The 15,524-nt window shown below is 37.6% G+C and overlaps 1 protein-coding gene across 4 annotated transcripts in view; it reads left to right on the forward strand.

Moving 5' to 3' along the window:
• Window positions 1-7,492: 7,492 nt before the first annotated feature.
• Window positions 7,493-15,524, forward strand: part of LOC128016587 (protein CBFA2T3) — a 43,362-nt gene continuing 35,330 nt past the window's right edge. For all 4 annotated transcript variants that reach the window (XM_052601215.1, XM_052601216.1, XM_052601217.1 and 1 more), the window contains exon 1: window positions 7,493-8,073. In XM_052601215.1, the coding sequence (XP_052457175.1) occupies window positions 7,893-8,073 (181 nt within the window). In that variant the 5' untranslated portion in view covers window positions 7,493-7,892. The remainder of the gene's footprint in view (window positions 8,074-15,524) is intronic.

The following is a 15,524-nucleotide window of genomic DNA, read 5'->3' on the forward strand; positions in this document are numbered from 1 at the left end:
TGTAACATAGCAGGGTATATTTAGAGCCTTCTCTTTTTAAAATACACTCACTTCCCGCTAGCTCAACATGTGCACTAACGGAAAACTGTGTTATTTTGTCATTGAGCTCAGTCGCTTGGTTAAAATCCTAATTAAGCTCTCCCCTGTGCTCTTGCTGTATCTATTTGCTGAGGAGAGCCTGTATGCCGCTGATATGCGGATCTCTCTGACATGACTAGTCTAGTCTGGTGCTGCAGAGGGCTGGGAGCAGCAGCCGCTAGCTGAGATAAGGCCATGCTAGCTGCCTGCATAACGTTCCCTTCTATCCTGACCTTATCACCGAGAGCAAAGCAGGTCTGGGTCACGCCACAGCCACCATCACACCAGTGCAGAGGAAGACAGGGCCACAGAGATTATAGAGAAATCATTATCTTCCTTTGTCCCAAAACTTATTTAATACCTGACAACATCTGAGGACTAAGAGATACACTCACACTTAAAAGATAAACACACAAATATACACTAATATATACAGTATACTAACATACTCATATACAGGAGCATCTAAAAAACATTTTGAACATCATGGAAAAGTTCTTTATTTTTTGTAATTTAATTAAAAAAAGCAAACTTTCTTATATTCTAGATTCATTGCAAATCACAAACTGAAATATTTAAAGAGTTTTTTTTTTTTTTTTTTTTGCTTGTTTGTTTGTGTGTTTTTCTGATGGTTATGACTCACAGCTTAGGAAAATAAAAAAATTCTGTATCTCAAAAACATGCAGCGTGGCAAGAAGATGATCAGCTTGTGGCACTGCTGAGGCATTACTGAAGCCCAGGTTGCTTTGATAGCAGTCTTCAGCTCCTCTGTATTGTTTGTCAGATGTTACTTCTCTTCCTCTTCACAATACCTCATAGATTCTCTGTGAGTTTCAGGTGAGGCATGTTGGCTAGCCAATCTAGCACAGTAATATCATGGTCATTAAACCACTTGGAATTGGTTTTGGCACTGTGGGCATGTTCTAAAGTCCTGCTGCAAAATGAAACCAGCATCTCCATAAAGACTGTCAGCAGATGGAGACATAAAGTGCTCCAAAATATCCTGGTTGTTGGCTGCATTGAGTTTGGACTTGATAAAACACAATGGACCAACAACAGCAGACGTCACCCCAAATCATCTCTGACTTGGTGAAACTTCACACTGGACTTTGGATTCTGTGCCTCTCCAGTCTTCCGCCAGACTCCAGACCTTGATTTCCAAATGAAATGCTAAATTTACTTCAAGAGGACTTTGGACAACTGAGCAACAGTCCAGTTCTTTTTCTCCTTACCCAATTTGAAATATTTCAGAAATTTTCTTCTGGTTCAGGAGTGGCTTGGTTCTAGGGATGTGACAGCTGTAGCCCTTTTGCTGAAGACGTCTGAGTGTGGTGACTCTTGATGCGCTGACTCCGGCTTCAGTCCACTCCTTGTGAAGCTCTCTTAAGTTCCTGAATCTGCTTTTCCTGACAATCTTCCCAAGGCTGTGGTCATCCCTGTTGCTTGTGCACCTTTTCCTACCACACTTTTTCTTTCCAGTCAACTCTCTATTAATGTATTTTGATACAGCACTCTGTGAACAGCCAGCCCTTTCACCAATGACCTTCTGTGGCTTACCCTCCTTGTGGAGGGTGTTGATGATTGTCTTCTGGACAACTGTCAAGTCTGTAGTCTTTCTCATAATTGTGGTTGCATGTTCTAAACTAGCCCAAGAGTTACCCAGTATTTACACTCAAAATTAATCAAACTAATCAAACTCAAAACGGAATATTCTAAAATATTGAGATACTGATTTATTTATTTTTTTCCTAATCAGTAAGTTTTTACCGTGAGAAAAAAAAACTTCTTTATTTCAGTTTGTGTGCAATGAATCTAAAATATAAGAAAGTTTGCTTTTTTTATTCAATTACAAAAAATAAAGATATTTTTCATGATATTTTAATTTTCTGAGATGCACCTGTACTCATGCATTGCACTGAAAATGTATTGCTGGATATTCCTATTTGATATCTTCCATGAATGTAGCAATATGTTGTCTGATGTTCGGAAGATGAAGGAACAAAATGCACTGCTGTTAGATTTGCAGAAGATGATCATACCAAATTTTATACTTCTGTCTCTGTTAACATTTGTTAAATATGTTTTACGATTTCATACATTTTATTTGCTGTGAAATCTATGTATCCATTTATCCAAGTGCCACCATGTCCATGTGAAGAAACTTCCACATCTATGCTTAACTGAGATTAAAAATCTATGCTTGAATTTCAAAGGTGGAAGCCAACTTTAAGTGCACTATCATTTTCCAGGTACTATGGAAGTATGGGAATTCATGCTTAAGACATCAAGCTTTGAAGTACAGAAGAAAGTTGCATGCAGTTTTACAACAATATACAACAGCACAGGTGCAAACACACATCTGGCCCATTCAGGTTCCAGCAGAGCAATAAACTGTGTTGTTGTGATGATTGTAAATGACTATATTTAAGCCATAATGGTTCACAACAGTCTGGCTGTACATTGAGCATATGTATCAACCTTTATCTCGATAGAAAAAGAAAAATCACAGATGAGATCTCTGATCAATATCTCAGATGTTTCTTCTAGATGGCAGTGACATTGTAACAGCAAATGTACTTTTATGCTGAAGTCTCTTAATTTTCTGTCAAAAAAAATGTTTAAGGGATCTCTAAAATGTCTCACACTGGGTTCCGATTTGAGTAACTCAAAAGTCAGAAATCTCTACAATGTAATCTGTTATTACTGCTTTATTTGGTTCCAACTCTTATTTGACTCTTATTTTAATATTGTACCATACTTTTAGTTTGTATTTTGTTCCTGTGTGTCTGTATTTCCATTTCCATTCTTATTGTGAGCATGATTTATCATTAGCAAATTAAACTGTGACCCAGTAGTCTTTGATTATGCTTTTCCTGTATTCCTGTACATGCTTTTTTCTGAGTTTCTGTTACTAAAGCAGTTTTATATTTCTCCAAGACAAAATATAGTGGATACATGTGTCAGAGCACTGATATGTAGATTCATTTGAAAGAGCAACCCCTGCGCGTAACAGTTTCCACTGTGAACACACAAGGAAAGTCCCTAAAGTATTTTGTGGTTTTGGGGGACAAAAATATTATATACTTAGGGCTCTGTTACAAAACTTCCACCTGCAACACATGGCCAAACTCCCGCACCCACACACATACACTATTCTCATATCCACTCTGCTGGCCACCATCTGTGTGAGTTTGGCAAAGACAGCCTGTGCATCTGTGTGCACATCCCCTTTCACTTCTGTCCCCTGAATAAGTGCGTGTGTGGAGGCCAGTGGGTCACAGCTGTGCACAAGCTTATTTCTCAGTACCAGCATTACTGCAGCGGGCCACATGCAAGGCTGCTACTCTCCAGCCTTTAGAAGAACGTATGTTAATTTTCTAAAATCTCTTCTTTTTTTTCTCTCTCTCTCTCCATTATCTCTTCTAAGAAAGTTTTTTTTAATTGTGTTGGCCAGCTGTATTACTAATACTAATTCTAAGAATTAGGGATATGAAAACTTTAAGTTTTTGAGATCATTTTCTAGTGACTAATTTATACAAGAGACATTTGACCTAAGTCAGTCAGCAACATAAGGAATAATCTGAATCTTCCAACCTAAACCTCTAGCAACACATATCAATACCAGGGCAACTATCAGTGCCCTAGCCTCACATTTTCTTCCCAAAATGCAAAAATAAAAAGTTAATTGGTGGCACACCTGTGGATGCATATAAAGGCACACCTCAAACACAGAGCCTTTTTCTTTGACATCATAGGAAAATCAAGAGAAATCAACCAAGACATCAGAAAAAGAATTGTGGACCTCCACAAGTGTGGCTCATCCTTAGGTGCAATTTCAAGGTGCCTAAAGGTCCCACGTTCATCTGTTCAGACAATAATACACAAGTATAAAAAACACGGGAATGTACAACCATCATACGGCTCAGGAAGGAGATGGATTCTGAATCCCAGAGAGGAAAGTTTTTTGGTGCAAACTGTGCGAATCAACTCCAGGACAACAGCAAAAGACCTTGTGAGAATGCTAGCTGGAACTGGTAAGACTGTGTCATTATCCACAGTAAAACAAGTCCTGTACCACCATGAGCTAAAAGGTTACACTGGTGCACTTCACAAAATAGATGGCATCATGAGAAAAAATTTTTTTTGGATATATTGAAGCAACATCTGAAGACATCATCCAGGAAGTTAAAGCTTGGGTGTAAAGGGGTCTTCCAAATGGACAATGACCCCAAGCATACCTCAAAATTAGTTACAAAGTAACTTAAGGACAACAAAGTCAAGGTATTGGAGTGGCAATCACAAAGCCCTGATCTAAATCTCATAGAAAATTTGTGGGCACCACTGAAAAGTCGAGTGCGAGCAAGAAGGTCTACAAACCTTACCCAGTAACATAAGTTCTGTCAAGAGGAGTGGGCCAAGATTCCAGCAAACTATTGTAGAAAGCTTGTGGACGGATACCCAAAATGTTTGGCCCAAGTGAAACAGTTTCAGGGCAATTCTACCAAATACTAAGGAAGTGTATGTATACTTTCGACTTTGATGAAAGTGATAAAAAAAGAATACATAAAAGTTCTCGCTCGCTTGATTCTGACATTTAACAAATGCAACAACAACAAAAAAAATGTTCATATTTATTGATCTAAAACAGAAAAGGTTTACTCTGATTTAATGTATGACAGTAAAGAAATAAAAGTTTTTGTGTTTTCTTTCAGAAGCGTATGTAAATATCTGGTTTCAACTGTGTGTGTGGGTATGTTTTGTGACATATCAGGACACAACTTTGTATAATGACATTGTATAAAACACTTATAAATCATACAGAATGTGGTTTGTTTTTTTGTTTTTTTGATAAAGTAAAAATGCACAACGTTTCCTGTTAGGGTTAGGTGTAGGGTTGGTGTAGGGAACATAGAATTTACAGTTTGTACAGTATAAAACCATTACACCTATGGGATGTCCCCACTTTACACAAAAACAAACGTGTGTGTGTGTGTGTGTGTGTGTGTGTGTGTGTGTGTGTGTGTGTGTTTGTGTGTGTGCGTGCGTGCGTGTGTGTATTTATTTATTTTATTTATTTTTTTATTCTGCAGATGCCAACCACATAACAGTATTATAACATAAACAGGGCTCTGAACAAAGGAAACGAAAACGAAAACTGGAAACAAACAACATTTTGGCAGGAACAGAACCATAAACAGAAACAAAATTACATTTTATAGTTCCAAACAGAATCGAAAACTTGAAATGGCCATTAACCGGTTAATAACGTTATTTTATCGTTCTATTTAATGTTTGAAATTTGCTGTCAACCAATCACGAGTTCCAGTAGTAAGGCATATGCAAATGTAACGCTGAAATGTTGCTCAGCTGTGAACTCATCATAGGTAAGTCGCAATGGCAATGCACCGCCCTTCGAGTTAATCTGAGGATAGTGTGAGATGAATTCAACAGATCACACGCACCTGCAGCGCTTCTGTGAATGGAGAAAACAGAAGATGTATAGGCTTACATTAAAAGGAATATTGGCATATACACTAAATATATTTTGCTTAAATCATATTGATAGATCAACGGAACGAAAGAAAAAAATTGCTAAATTACGGTTCATTGTGACACGTTCCAAAGTTTTCAGAAAGGAAAACGAAACAGCAGAGAGTTGGCCCCTAGTTTTATGTGATAAAAGTACAAACACTATATAATAAATCATTTTAGCATCCAGATATATTAGTCCAGATAGGAATATATTAATTTGTTTTTGGATTGATGTTTGTATAGTCTAAACTTTAGATGATTTGTTTTGGAGAGAAACTAATAACTGTTTTCAGAATGTTTGTTAACATTGTGCTTTAGCCTAAAGGCATTTTAGCCTTCATTAATTCAGAAAGTAATAGGGCTAATAAAATGCGACTTGAGACAAGACTTATGCGGGGGCTTGTAAAAAGTATTGTTTTTATTATTATTTTTTTATTATTATTATTATTTATTTTTTTACAATGCAGCAAACTTTATTCAATAACTTAAAAATACTTTAATGTCTTTAAAGAGTTGACAGATTTTTTTTGTTTGTTTGTTTGTTTGTTTAGTAGCCTGTATACTGTACATTTGGCCAAAATCTAGAAAAGAAGAAGTTGGCTGTGACTTAACTCAGCGGGTTATTGGCTAACGTTACCAGATCTCTCTTTTTTCCTTTTCTTTTTGAGTAAAGAAAATGCTTTACTTTATTATTATTATTAGGCAAATTATAGGCAAATAATATATATATATATATATATATATATATATATATATATATATATATATTTTTTTTTTTTTTTTTTTTTTTTTTTTTTAATTACGTTATTAACCGGTATTTCTTCCACCCAAACCAGTTTCGGAATGGGAATAATATCAGAGGGACGCAGGAACAGAAACTTTAAAATATTGATTCTGCTCAGAGTGAACCTATTTAATTTTTATTTTTTTATTTTTTTCGTTTTCAGGCCCTGAACATAAATATGTTAAGCATATGATTCTGTGGACTTAATCAGATGAACAAATCTGAATATAAAAAATGCCATGATGAAATGAGCAAAAACAGTATATTGCAACAGTATGTTGCAACATGCCTTCAGACTTAAGAAACATGCCTTCAGATGGGAGTCCTACAGAGATTCTCGCCCTTGAACCTGTTTGAACTTGTGTGCAGACCAGGAGGTGTTAAAAAGGAAGTCCAGGAGGAGCCCTACTGTCCAGTAGGAACAGGAAGCATGATCTGCCCGCAGACACAGCTGGTTCCTGCTAGAGGAAGCCTGGATGTGAGCTACCACAGCCACTCAGCCCTGTTTACTTTCGCCTGGGGAACCACCTGCTCACAAGGGGACAGGACACACACACACACACACACACACACACAAATAGCTTTAAGCAGAATTAAATATACACATATATACACACACACACACACACACACACACACGCACACACACACACACACACACACACACACACACGCACACACACACACACACACACACACACACGCACACACACACATATATATATATATATATACATATATATAAATATGTATATTTAATTCTGCTTAAAGCTATTTAATTCATACATTATTACAGACTCACCTTACATTTTTAGAATAATCAGCTTTATGTAGTATTGCCACAACTTTGGCCATTATGGTTGTTCCAAAAAGGAGACTTTGTTTAAACTCAATTCTGGAAACAAATGCATGTAGTGTAAGGCGTATGTATACGCATTGCCCAATTTAAGTACAGTCTCAGCCCACAGTCAGGCTGACCTCGCTGCCACCCATACCACCCCTTCCTTTTTAACTGTTGCAAAGAGAGTGAAAGAGATAAAGAGAGAGTGAGAGAGAGAGAGAGAGAGAGAGAGAGAGAGAGAGAGAGAGAGAGAGAGAGAGAGAGAGAGAGGGGCTAGTGGGAGGAACATGTGCTCACTACATGTTCCCTGCTGTGACAGAGAATATCACTGTTTGTCCAGAAGCCCATACATTTTGGAGAACGATACTGGCATTGCTACCTGAGCTAAAGAGAGGAAAGGAAAAGGTTTGTGGTCAGCATTTGAAAGGAGAAGAACTTTGTTTCAGTTCTGTGAGGGCGTGAGTCTTGCATCTGGTCTTCTCACTGAATTGTGCGATTGTCCATGCTTGAAGACATTTGCGTTGGTTACGGAACTGGACAACATGACAGACTATTGAGGGTGGAACTAGCTAACTGACTGTGAGTATCCTGCGGTCCTCTGGAACTCTATAAAGGAGTTGATTTGTGGAACTCTGTCAACCAATGCATTGAAATGAGATGGCTGGAGAGATCCATGCAAAGAGACGTAATAGGTCTGGGATCAGGAGAGTGTCTTCCACTGCTCTCCATGCACCCAGAGTGCCAACATTCATGCTGACCAGCCACAGTGTTACCCTGGATAAACGAGCCCTTCGGCGATTGGCCCTGCCTGCTCATATGTCTAAGAGACACTCCACAGGTAAGTGAAAGAGACACACACATTTCTAGAGACAGCATGTGCAGTGGAGTCTAGGAAAAAACTGCAAAATACAGTTGATGAGAGTGAACAATCAAAATGGCCTTTTTTCTGTGATGCTGGTCAACCAAACAACATTAAGTATTGTAGTAGAGAGGTCTGGTGGGATGCCATGCTGGTGCACAACATCCAAAACATATGCTGGTAACCCTATGCTAGCCTTTTTAGCCGGGCAAACATAAACTGGTACCTCTGGAAAAAAGGTCTTGTTTTTACTTTGTACCCTTTTTGGTGTAGTCAATAGCCAGGTAATGAAGGAGATTTTCATGTTGGGTGATAGCGGCAAACCATCCTGTGAGGAGGCAGATGTGGTGCGACTTGGGCAACAGCTGTGGCGAAATGATAACCGCAGCGGTGGAGAGATGTCAGAGCACTGGCTTCTCTCCCTTTGCTTTATCATCATACACACACACACTGCATACACACCAGTCTGCAGTGCAAAACAGACACCTACCACACATATAACAAGAAAGGGGAGTCTGGTCTGGTTCTCAGCCACACTAATCCACAGCTATTTGAATATGTATGCTTGGATGATATGTTGGGTAGAGTACATTAAGTCCTTCAATGTTGACATATTTGTAAGCTAACCTGGAAGTTAGCATCACCATGGTTCCTTTGACAAAATCCCAATTGATTTTTCCATTATCTTTGGATTATTGCAGAAAATAATCTCTGCAAACAACAAATGTTTATGACATTTTGTTATTTTGATAATCTGAGAAAAGGAACAAAACATTTTTGAATTTTGAAGCTTAAATACAATCGGCAGAAGCAAAAAGCTAAACGTAGGATATAAATGAACTACACCACAGTCACACATCACCACCATTAAACTCCCAACAACTCCTTCAGACTTAATTAATAATAATAATAATAATAATACAAAATAATAAAATAAAATCCCTGAAAGTTTGTTTTGAATAGTACGCAAGAGCACAGATGAACACAATTTGGCTGTGAAAGCGGATTATGAGTTGAGAACGTATATAAAAATGTCCCTGACAACCTCAGTAGTCTCATTTAACTACTTATTAGCAACTGTCTTTTTCAAGACAATTAAAAGCTTTTTAAATATAAATAAATCACAAGGGGGTATTCCTAATGCATTTTATGTCATAGAATAATACATGAAAAAATTGTTTTTGTTACCCCCAGACCTTATTTCAAACCCATTCAAAATCACTTTAGGATGATGCAACTGGAAGAGCTGAAATACTAACTTCCGGATTTTGGCTTACAAAGAAACAACATCCCTGCAGCACTCTATAATAAAAATAATACCAATGTTAAAATGTTTTGAACTCAAAGAATTCAGTGAATTTAAACTTGAATGTGGCATTGACATTGACCACACATTCTTTGATGTGTCCTTTGGTTAAATATTATTTAGCAAAATCATTCAAGCAACCATTTGACAGTGTACCACTATAGTACTTTCTAGTAAGGAGTCTGAGCATATACAGTATGTGTGAATAATGTGAGAATGCAACATGGGGAGGACAGGGGAGGGAGAGATTGAGACAAAACAAGTAAGAGAAAGAGTTAGACAGAAAGGAAAAGAGCAGTTATTCTTCCAATTTCCTCTGCACCAGCTTTGTGGTCTCTATGAGGAACAGATGTTCACATCTTGATACTGTGCATCAACCCTCTCTTCTTCCTATCTCTAGTCCCAGCACTGCAACTGCCTGAACGCACAAACCCAAAGTCAGGGTTTAACTATCAACACGCGCACCTGCGAGGGCACATCCATGAACAGATGTGCACTAGCAAATGAATACTCAACTATTTCTACAATTCACACTATTCACATTAAATTTATCTAAAGGCTTTATTACGTTTCCATACATGAGTTACAGTACATGAAGTGCACCTACCTTAATCTGCATTTGTGGGTGTCACACACTACCAAAAGAGACAGATACAAACCGACATTTTAAACTAATATCAGTGAACCAAAAAGTGTACAGTAGCCTATAGTGGCTGTTCTTTTGCTAAATGAAAGTGCTATTGCCAGGTGAAATAAATAAATATCATGGTCACTGTGTTTCTCTACTGCATGTTTTATTACAAATCTTGCAATCATACTCACAAATAAATCACAAATTTTGAGTCATATTTACTTATCCTTGCCTGTCTATTTTCAATAGGGATAGTCCACCCAAAAAATGAAAAATTCTATCATCATTTACTCATCCTTATGTTGTTCCAAAAATATTTACAACTTTATTCTGTGGAACATAAAAGAGGATATTTTGAGAAATGTCTCTGTGTTTTTTACCATACAATGGAAGTCAAAGCGCTGTTTGGTTCCCGGCCACCTCCTAAGTGTCTTCTTTGAAGAACATATTCTTTAAAAAAACCTGAAAAAAAAAATACTGTATGTATTTCTAGACCTTATTTACAGTACAGTAGGTGACCTGTAAGCCCCCTGTCTTCCATCCCAGTCCCTCTAAATCAGAGGTCTCCAAACTTGGTCCTGGAGGGCCGATGTCCTGCAGAGTTTATCTCCAACTTGCCTCAACACACCATCCTGGAAGTTTCTAGTATACCTAATAACTAATAAGGCATTAATTAGTGGGTTCAGGTGTGTTTAATTAGGATTGGAGCTAAACTCTGCAGGGCACCGGCCCTTCAGGACATAGTTTGGAGACCCCTGCTAAAAAAAAAAAAAAAAATCAATACATTTAGCTGTTAACACCATTAAACATCTGTGATTACAGTATATACGGTTATTTCAATATGAACTCTCTGTTTGCTAGTTGTTAAAAATTTAAAATGTATAACATTACATATTATCTTTTCACACCTTAATTTGAGAACGTTGTGCCCAAAACATTTTTGGAGCATCAAATGCAACAGATTTTTGTAATTCTGCATTATCGAATGCAGTTCATTATCTCTTGCTCATTCTTTCTCTCACTTCCTGTCCTGTTTCACGTCCTCTCTTTATCAGTGTTACCCTGTTGAGAAATGTCAAGCTCTTCATGCTCATACACACATTTCACCATCGCATCTTCTTTTAATCTCTGCGATTCAGAACTCTGATAAGCAATGAAGAAACATGTTGACGACACATCTGCTTCCGCAGTGCACCTTGTTCCTTTCTCAGTGTAAAAGCAGATGACTCCATTCCTCGTTGCACTGCCTGTGGCATCCTTCTCATTAGATAAAGTCCCTCTCTGAGCAGCCGTGCTTAAAATAACTTTCATTTACTGCAGTCTGTAAGGGTGACTCAACAAGGCCGTTGAATGCCGGAGCTTCAGTGGGAGAGGACAAAGGGAGAGGACAAAAGAGCTGTGTTTCTCTAGCAGCAGCCCCGTCTTATCTCTTTCCAGCACTCTTGATGGTGACTGCAGCCACAGGAAAGGATTTATAATGTGCAAGTAAAAAAAAAAAAAAAAAGATCTCCCTTGCTTTCTCTTTTGCTCTATTTCTACCTCCACAGAGACCGTCATTTCCATATGAACACAATAAGCCCAATCAGACGGGAAAATCTCTGCCACTTCATCAGATGCAGAGGAAAAGAAAGACAGACAAGGACGTTCTTAATGTCACTAGATGAGGGTCAGAGTATGAAGGGTGGTGTAGGTATAGAGATAACTGCTCATAATGGAGAGGTGTGAAACCATCCTCAAAGTGATCACTTGGAGGAGTGTAGACAGCAGTGGTATAGTCACATCAACAAAGACCTAAATGAAGCTAGGAAGGAGGACCTGTCAGGCACTGACATTGACGGGCTGTCTATGGGCGTACACTCATGAGAGCATTGCAATGTCAGTCAAACTGCTGTCAAGACGCTAAGAAGCCCATGCTGCACCCTCTGCTCCAGTCACTGTTACACTCTAAGACCAGAAACAAATGTAACTCTGTGTAACCATGTGTATATTGTGAACGCACAGTCCCATTATACATACTTCTGTTTGCGTTACACTTTTTAAAAAATGCATTGTTTGAAAATAACATGGCAACAGTAATATTCAAGAGCTGAAAATTTATTGGTAGGCAAGAACACCAAGAAATTGACAAAAACAAGCAAGATATAGCATGTACATACATATATGGCTGAGAAAGTCCTAAAATAATGGCATTTTATTTTATTTTTTTAATTGCATCTATTACAGGAAACTTATCATAGATGTGCTCCCTGTGGCAACATGTTGTCCAAATGTAATGGACCATAAAACCGGGATGTAGTCCGTTTCTGGCTTCACCCATCTATTATATTTAACCCTTTCTATTCAGCCATAGTTTCACAGCAAGAGGCGTAACAGGATTGTGTAAACAGCACGTGTGGGCATGGAAGGACCTGACAGGGTAGGACATGCAGGGCTATAACTCCCCAGCAGGGAAGAGAGACATAAACACTACATCAAGACCCAGGACAACCAGTGATCCATCTTCTAGACAACCAGGAACTTATAAAAGGAAATATAAAAGAATTAGATGAACAAAGTTTGAACCATATCGAAAAATGACTTCGGTATCTTGCCAATCTGAACACAGACATTGCTGAGATCTTCTTGAGATCTCTTTTGAAACTCTCTAGGACATGGAATTCAATCAATCTTTTTCTCAGTAGACAAATGCAAGAAGCAGGGGACTAAACTAAGCCTCAGTTTATTACTCTTGTTTTGCTCAGGCGAGCATAACTATGACTAGTGTTCATACTTTTTTTGTGGACAATGTAATCACTGGGGGGATATATATATATGTGTGTGTGTGTGACTGGGTTGGTCTCTTTATTGCAAAAAAACAATCAAGAACCACACAGACTGCTGTAGGTATAAAAATAAAAAATTTTAAAATGTGTTGCTTTCCCTTCAAATACTTTTAATATTAGCTGTCATGTTTCATCAAGTATATATATATATATATATATATATATATATATATATATATATATATATATATATATATATATATATATATATATATATAGTTAGTTAGTTAGTTAGTTAGTTAGTTAGTTTTATAATATTGGGAATAGTCTCAAAATATCAATTTAATACTTCAACACTGTATGCTTGTTAATAAGGGCCTTGAGTCTCTCAGACCTCTCAGAACTTGTAGATTAAGTGCAAGGTCAGAACACTTTCCTGACAGATTTTTTTGTAAACCAATTAAAATGGCATGTTTGTCAGCAGAAGTATATCAGTAATGATGATGTATTTGGCTGCATATTTAGAGAATGAGAGCCTAAGAATAAGCTCTTCCCAGTGCTGTGGTCCATTACTGATTAGAGGGAAGGATAAAATCTAATGTAATGAAATGTAAAGATTTTCAACAAATTATGCAGCCACTATTTTCTGGGATTATAAATAGAAATCGTATAATTAAAAAAAGTGTTTTGCTGTCACAAATAATTTTGCTCGTTGTCTCTTACAAAAATAATCACTTGACTAGTGTCATCCCTCATGGAGCATCTAGTTTTTCAATTATTAGCCCCAAGATCAGTGGTTCACAGAGGAATCCAAAGTTGTTGTTTTTTTAAGCTAAAATTTAAAAATGCAGCCCATTTGTGTGTTTGTGTGTGTGTGTGTGTGTCTGTGTGTGTGTGTGTGTGTGTGTGTGTGTGTGTGTGTGTGTGTGTGTGTGTGTGTGTGTATGTGTGTGTGTTTAGATGAATACATTTATTAATGTCCATTTTTTATCAGTGTATAACTCAATGTTTTACGCGGAACACAGCACTTAATATTTCTTTTGGTGTCTATAAAATGCATTCAAATTTGTTGTAGACCATTAGACATGATGTTACACTGCATTGAAAGCCCGTTTGATTCCAGATTTCTTAAAAGGAAACTTCATACAAAAAAACAATGGCTAACAAGGCAGTAAGGCAACTGCTTTAGGTTAAAGCAAAGCCAGGGTGTATGCACAGGAGACAGATCCTCACGTTTCACACTTGATAAATTTAAGACATTTGCCCTTGCAAGAAAAGTACAGACTGACACATCCATACATGTAGCCAAATTGCATTTGGCTGTAGAAAAATCCTCAAATATCTGGGCAGATATTTCTTTTCCACACCAGAGCTGACCACATATCAGTACGGTGGATTAAGAATAATGGGTATAGCAGAGCACTCAAGTCATGAAGAATATCTTAAATATCTGTGAACTGGGTATTAGCTGTCATGAGAGAAAGAGAGGTGGAGCCAGTGCAGTGAGGGCTACTCTTTTTACAGAATTCCTCAAGGCTGAGAGTTTTGATCTAGTGTAGTGTTCAATTCTATTGACATTAATTCTCTTCACACCCATACGCTAAACTCTGCTCCACTCCCACACTCCGACACACACACACATGCTTTTTCTCACACACTTCCCTTAAGTCTGTGAAGTGCATCTAAAACATTTTACTTCAATAATGTGACGTATATTTAGGTTAAACATGATAATCAGGAAAAAATATATACTGTAGGTAACATTTTGTCATTTTATCCATCATTCAAATAATAAAACAAACATTATTTGTTTTTATTTTTGCAATAACGTGCACAACTAATCTGTTGAAATACAATCATAAAGTAATTATGATCTATGCTTTAGCATTATCTAAGGGGCCACTGTAATAAAATGACTTCCATTTATTCACCATTTTCCTGGTGAAAATCTGTAACCATAACTAGTCACAGATTTATGTTCAATTTGTGATTTTCTGAGAGTGTTTTGACTGGAGGCTGACCAGGCGAGTGGTGGGACTAAAGAAAGTATGGGGCAGCTGTCTCTGTGTACTTTCCACCACCGGTGCTTTCTCCAACAGCAGAGTAGCTCTAACCATGTTTGTTTACATGTCTTTGCATCCCGTCATTTCTAAAAGGGGTGGGGGAAAAAGGCAGATGTGCGTTTCTCATCGGCTCACCTGCTGTGACACCATCAGATCCTCCCCCTAAAACTGAGTTACAATGCCAATGAATGGCTAGCAGGTGCGGTGATGGTTAAACAGTCAAAAATGGGGGAATCAACTGAACAAAATTAAGGGAGGGAGGTTGAAGAAGAAGTCGGTCATTATTTAGCAGCAGCTGTATTTACTAGATCTTTTCCGCCAACTCCTCAGAAGGAGGAATATGTTTTGCGATGAAAACTCTGCCCGAAACCACAAGAAAAAGTCATATTCATATTCAAATACACCTGAAAATGTCTGTGGAAATGCCATCTCTTATCCATATTCATAGCTGGTGCACGCAGCTCTTTTAATCACTCAAGTAACTGCTTTGCTATTCAGTTGAATTTTACCTTAGACTTAAGCTGAAAGTTATTTGTCAAGGTCTCAGAATAAGTCATTAATGTAAATTATAATTTTATAAGCACCTAGTAAACAGTTTCAAACACAATAAGTATCAGGTAGGCTATACAGGGGCCTGATATATGGACACTTATATAAATGTCAAATTA

The sequence above is a fragment of the Carassius gibelio genome, chromosome A7 (assembly GCF_023724105.1).
Source record: "Carassius gibelio isolate Cgi1373 ecotype wild population from Czech Republic chromosome A7, carGib1.2-hapl.c, whole genome shotgun sequence".
NCBI lineage: Eukaryota > Metazoa > Chordata > Actinopteri > Cypriniformes > Cyprinidae > Carassius > Carassius gibelio.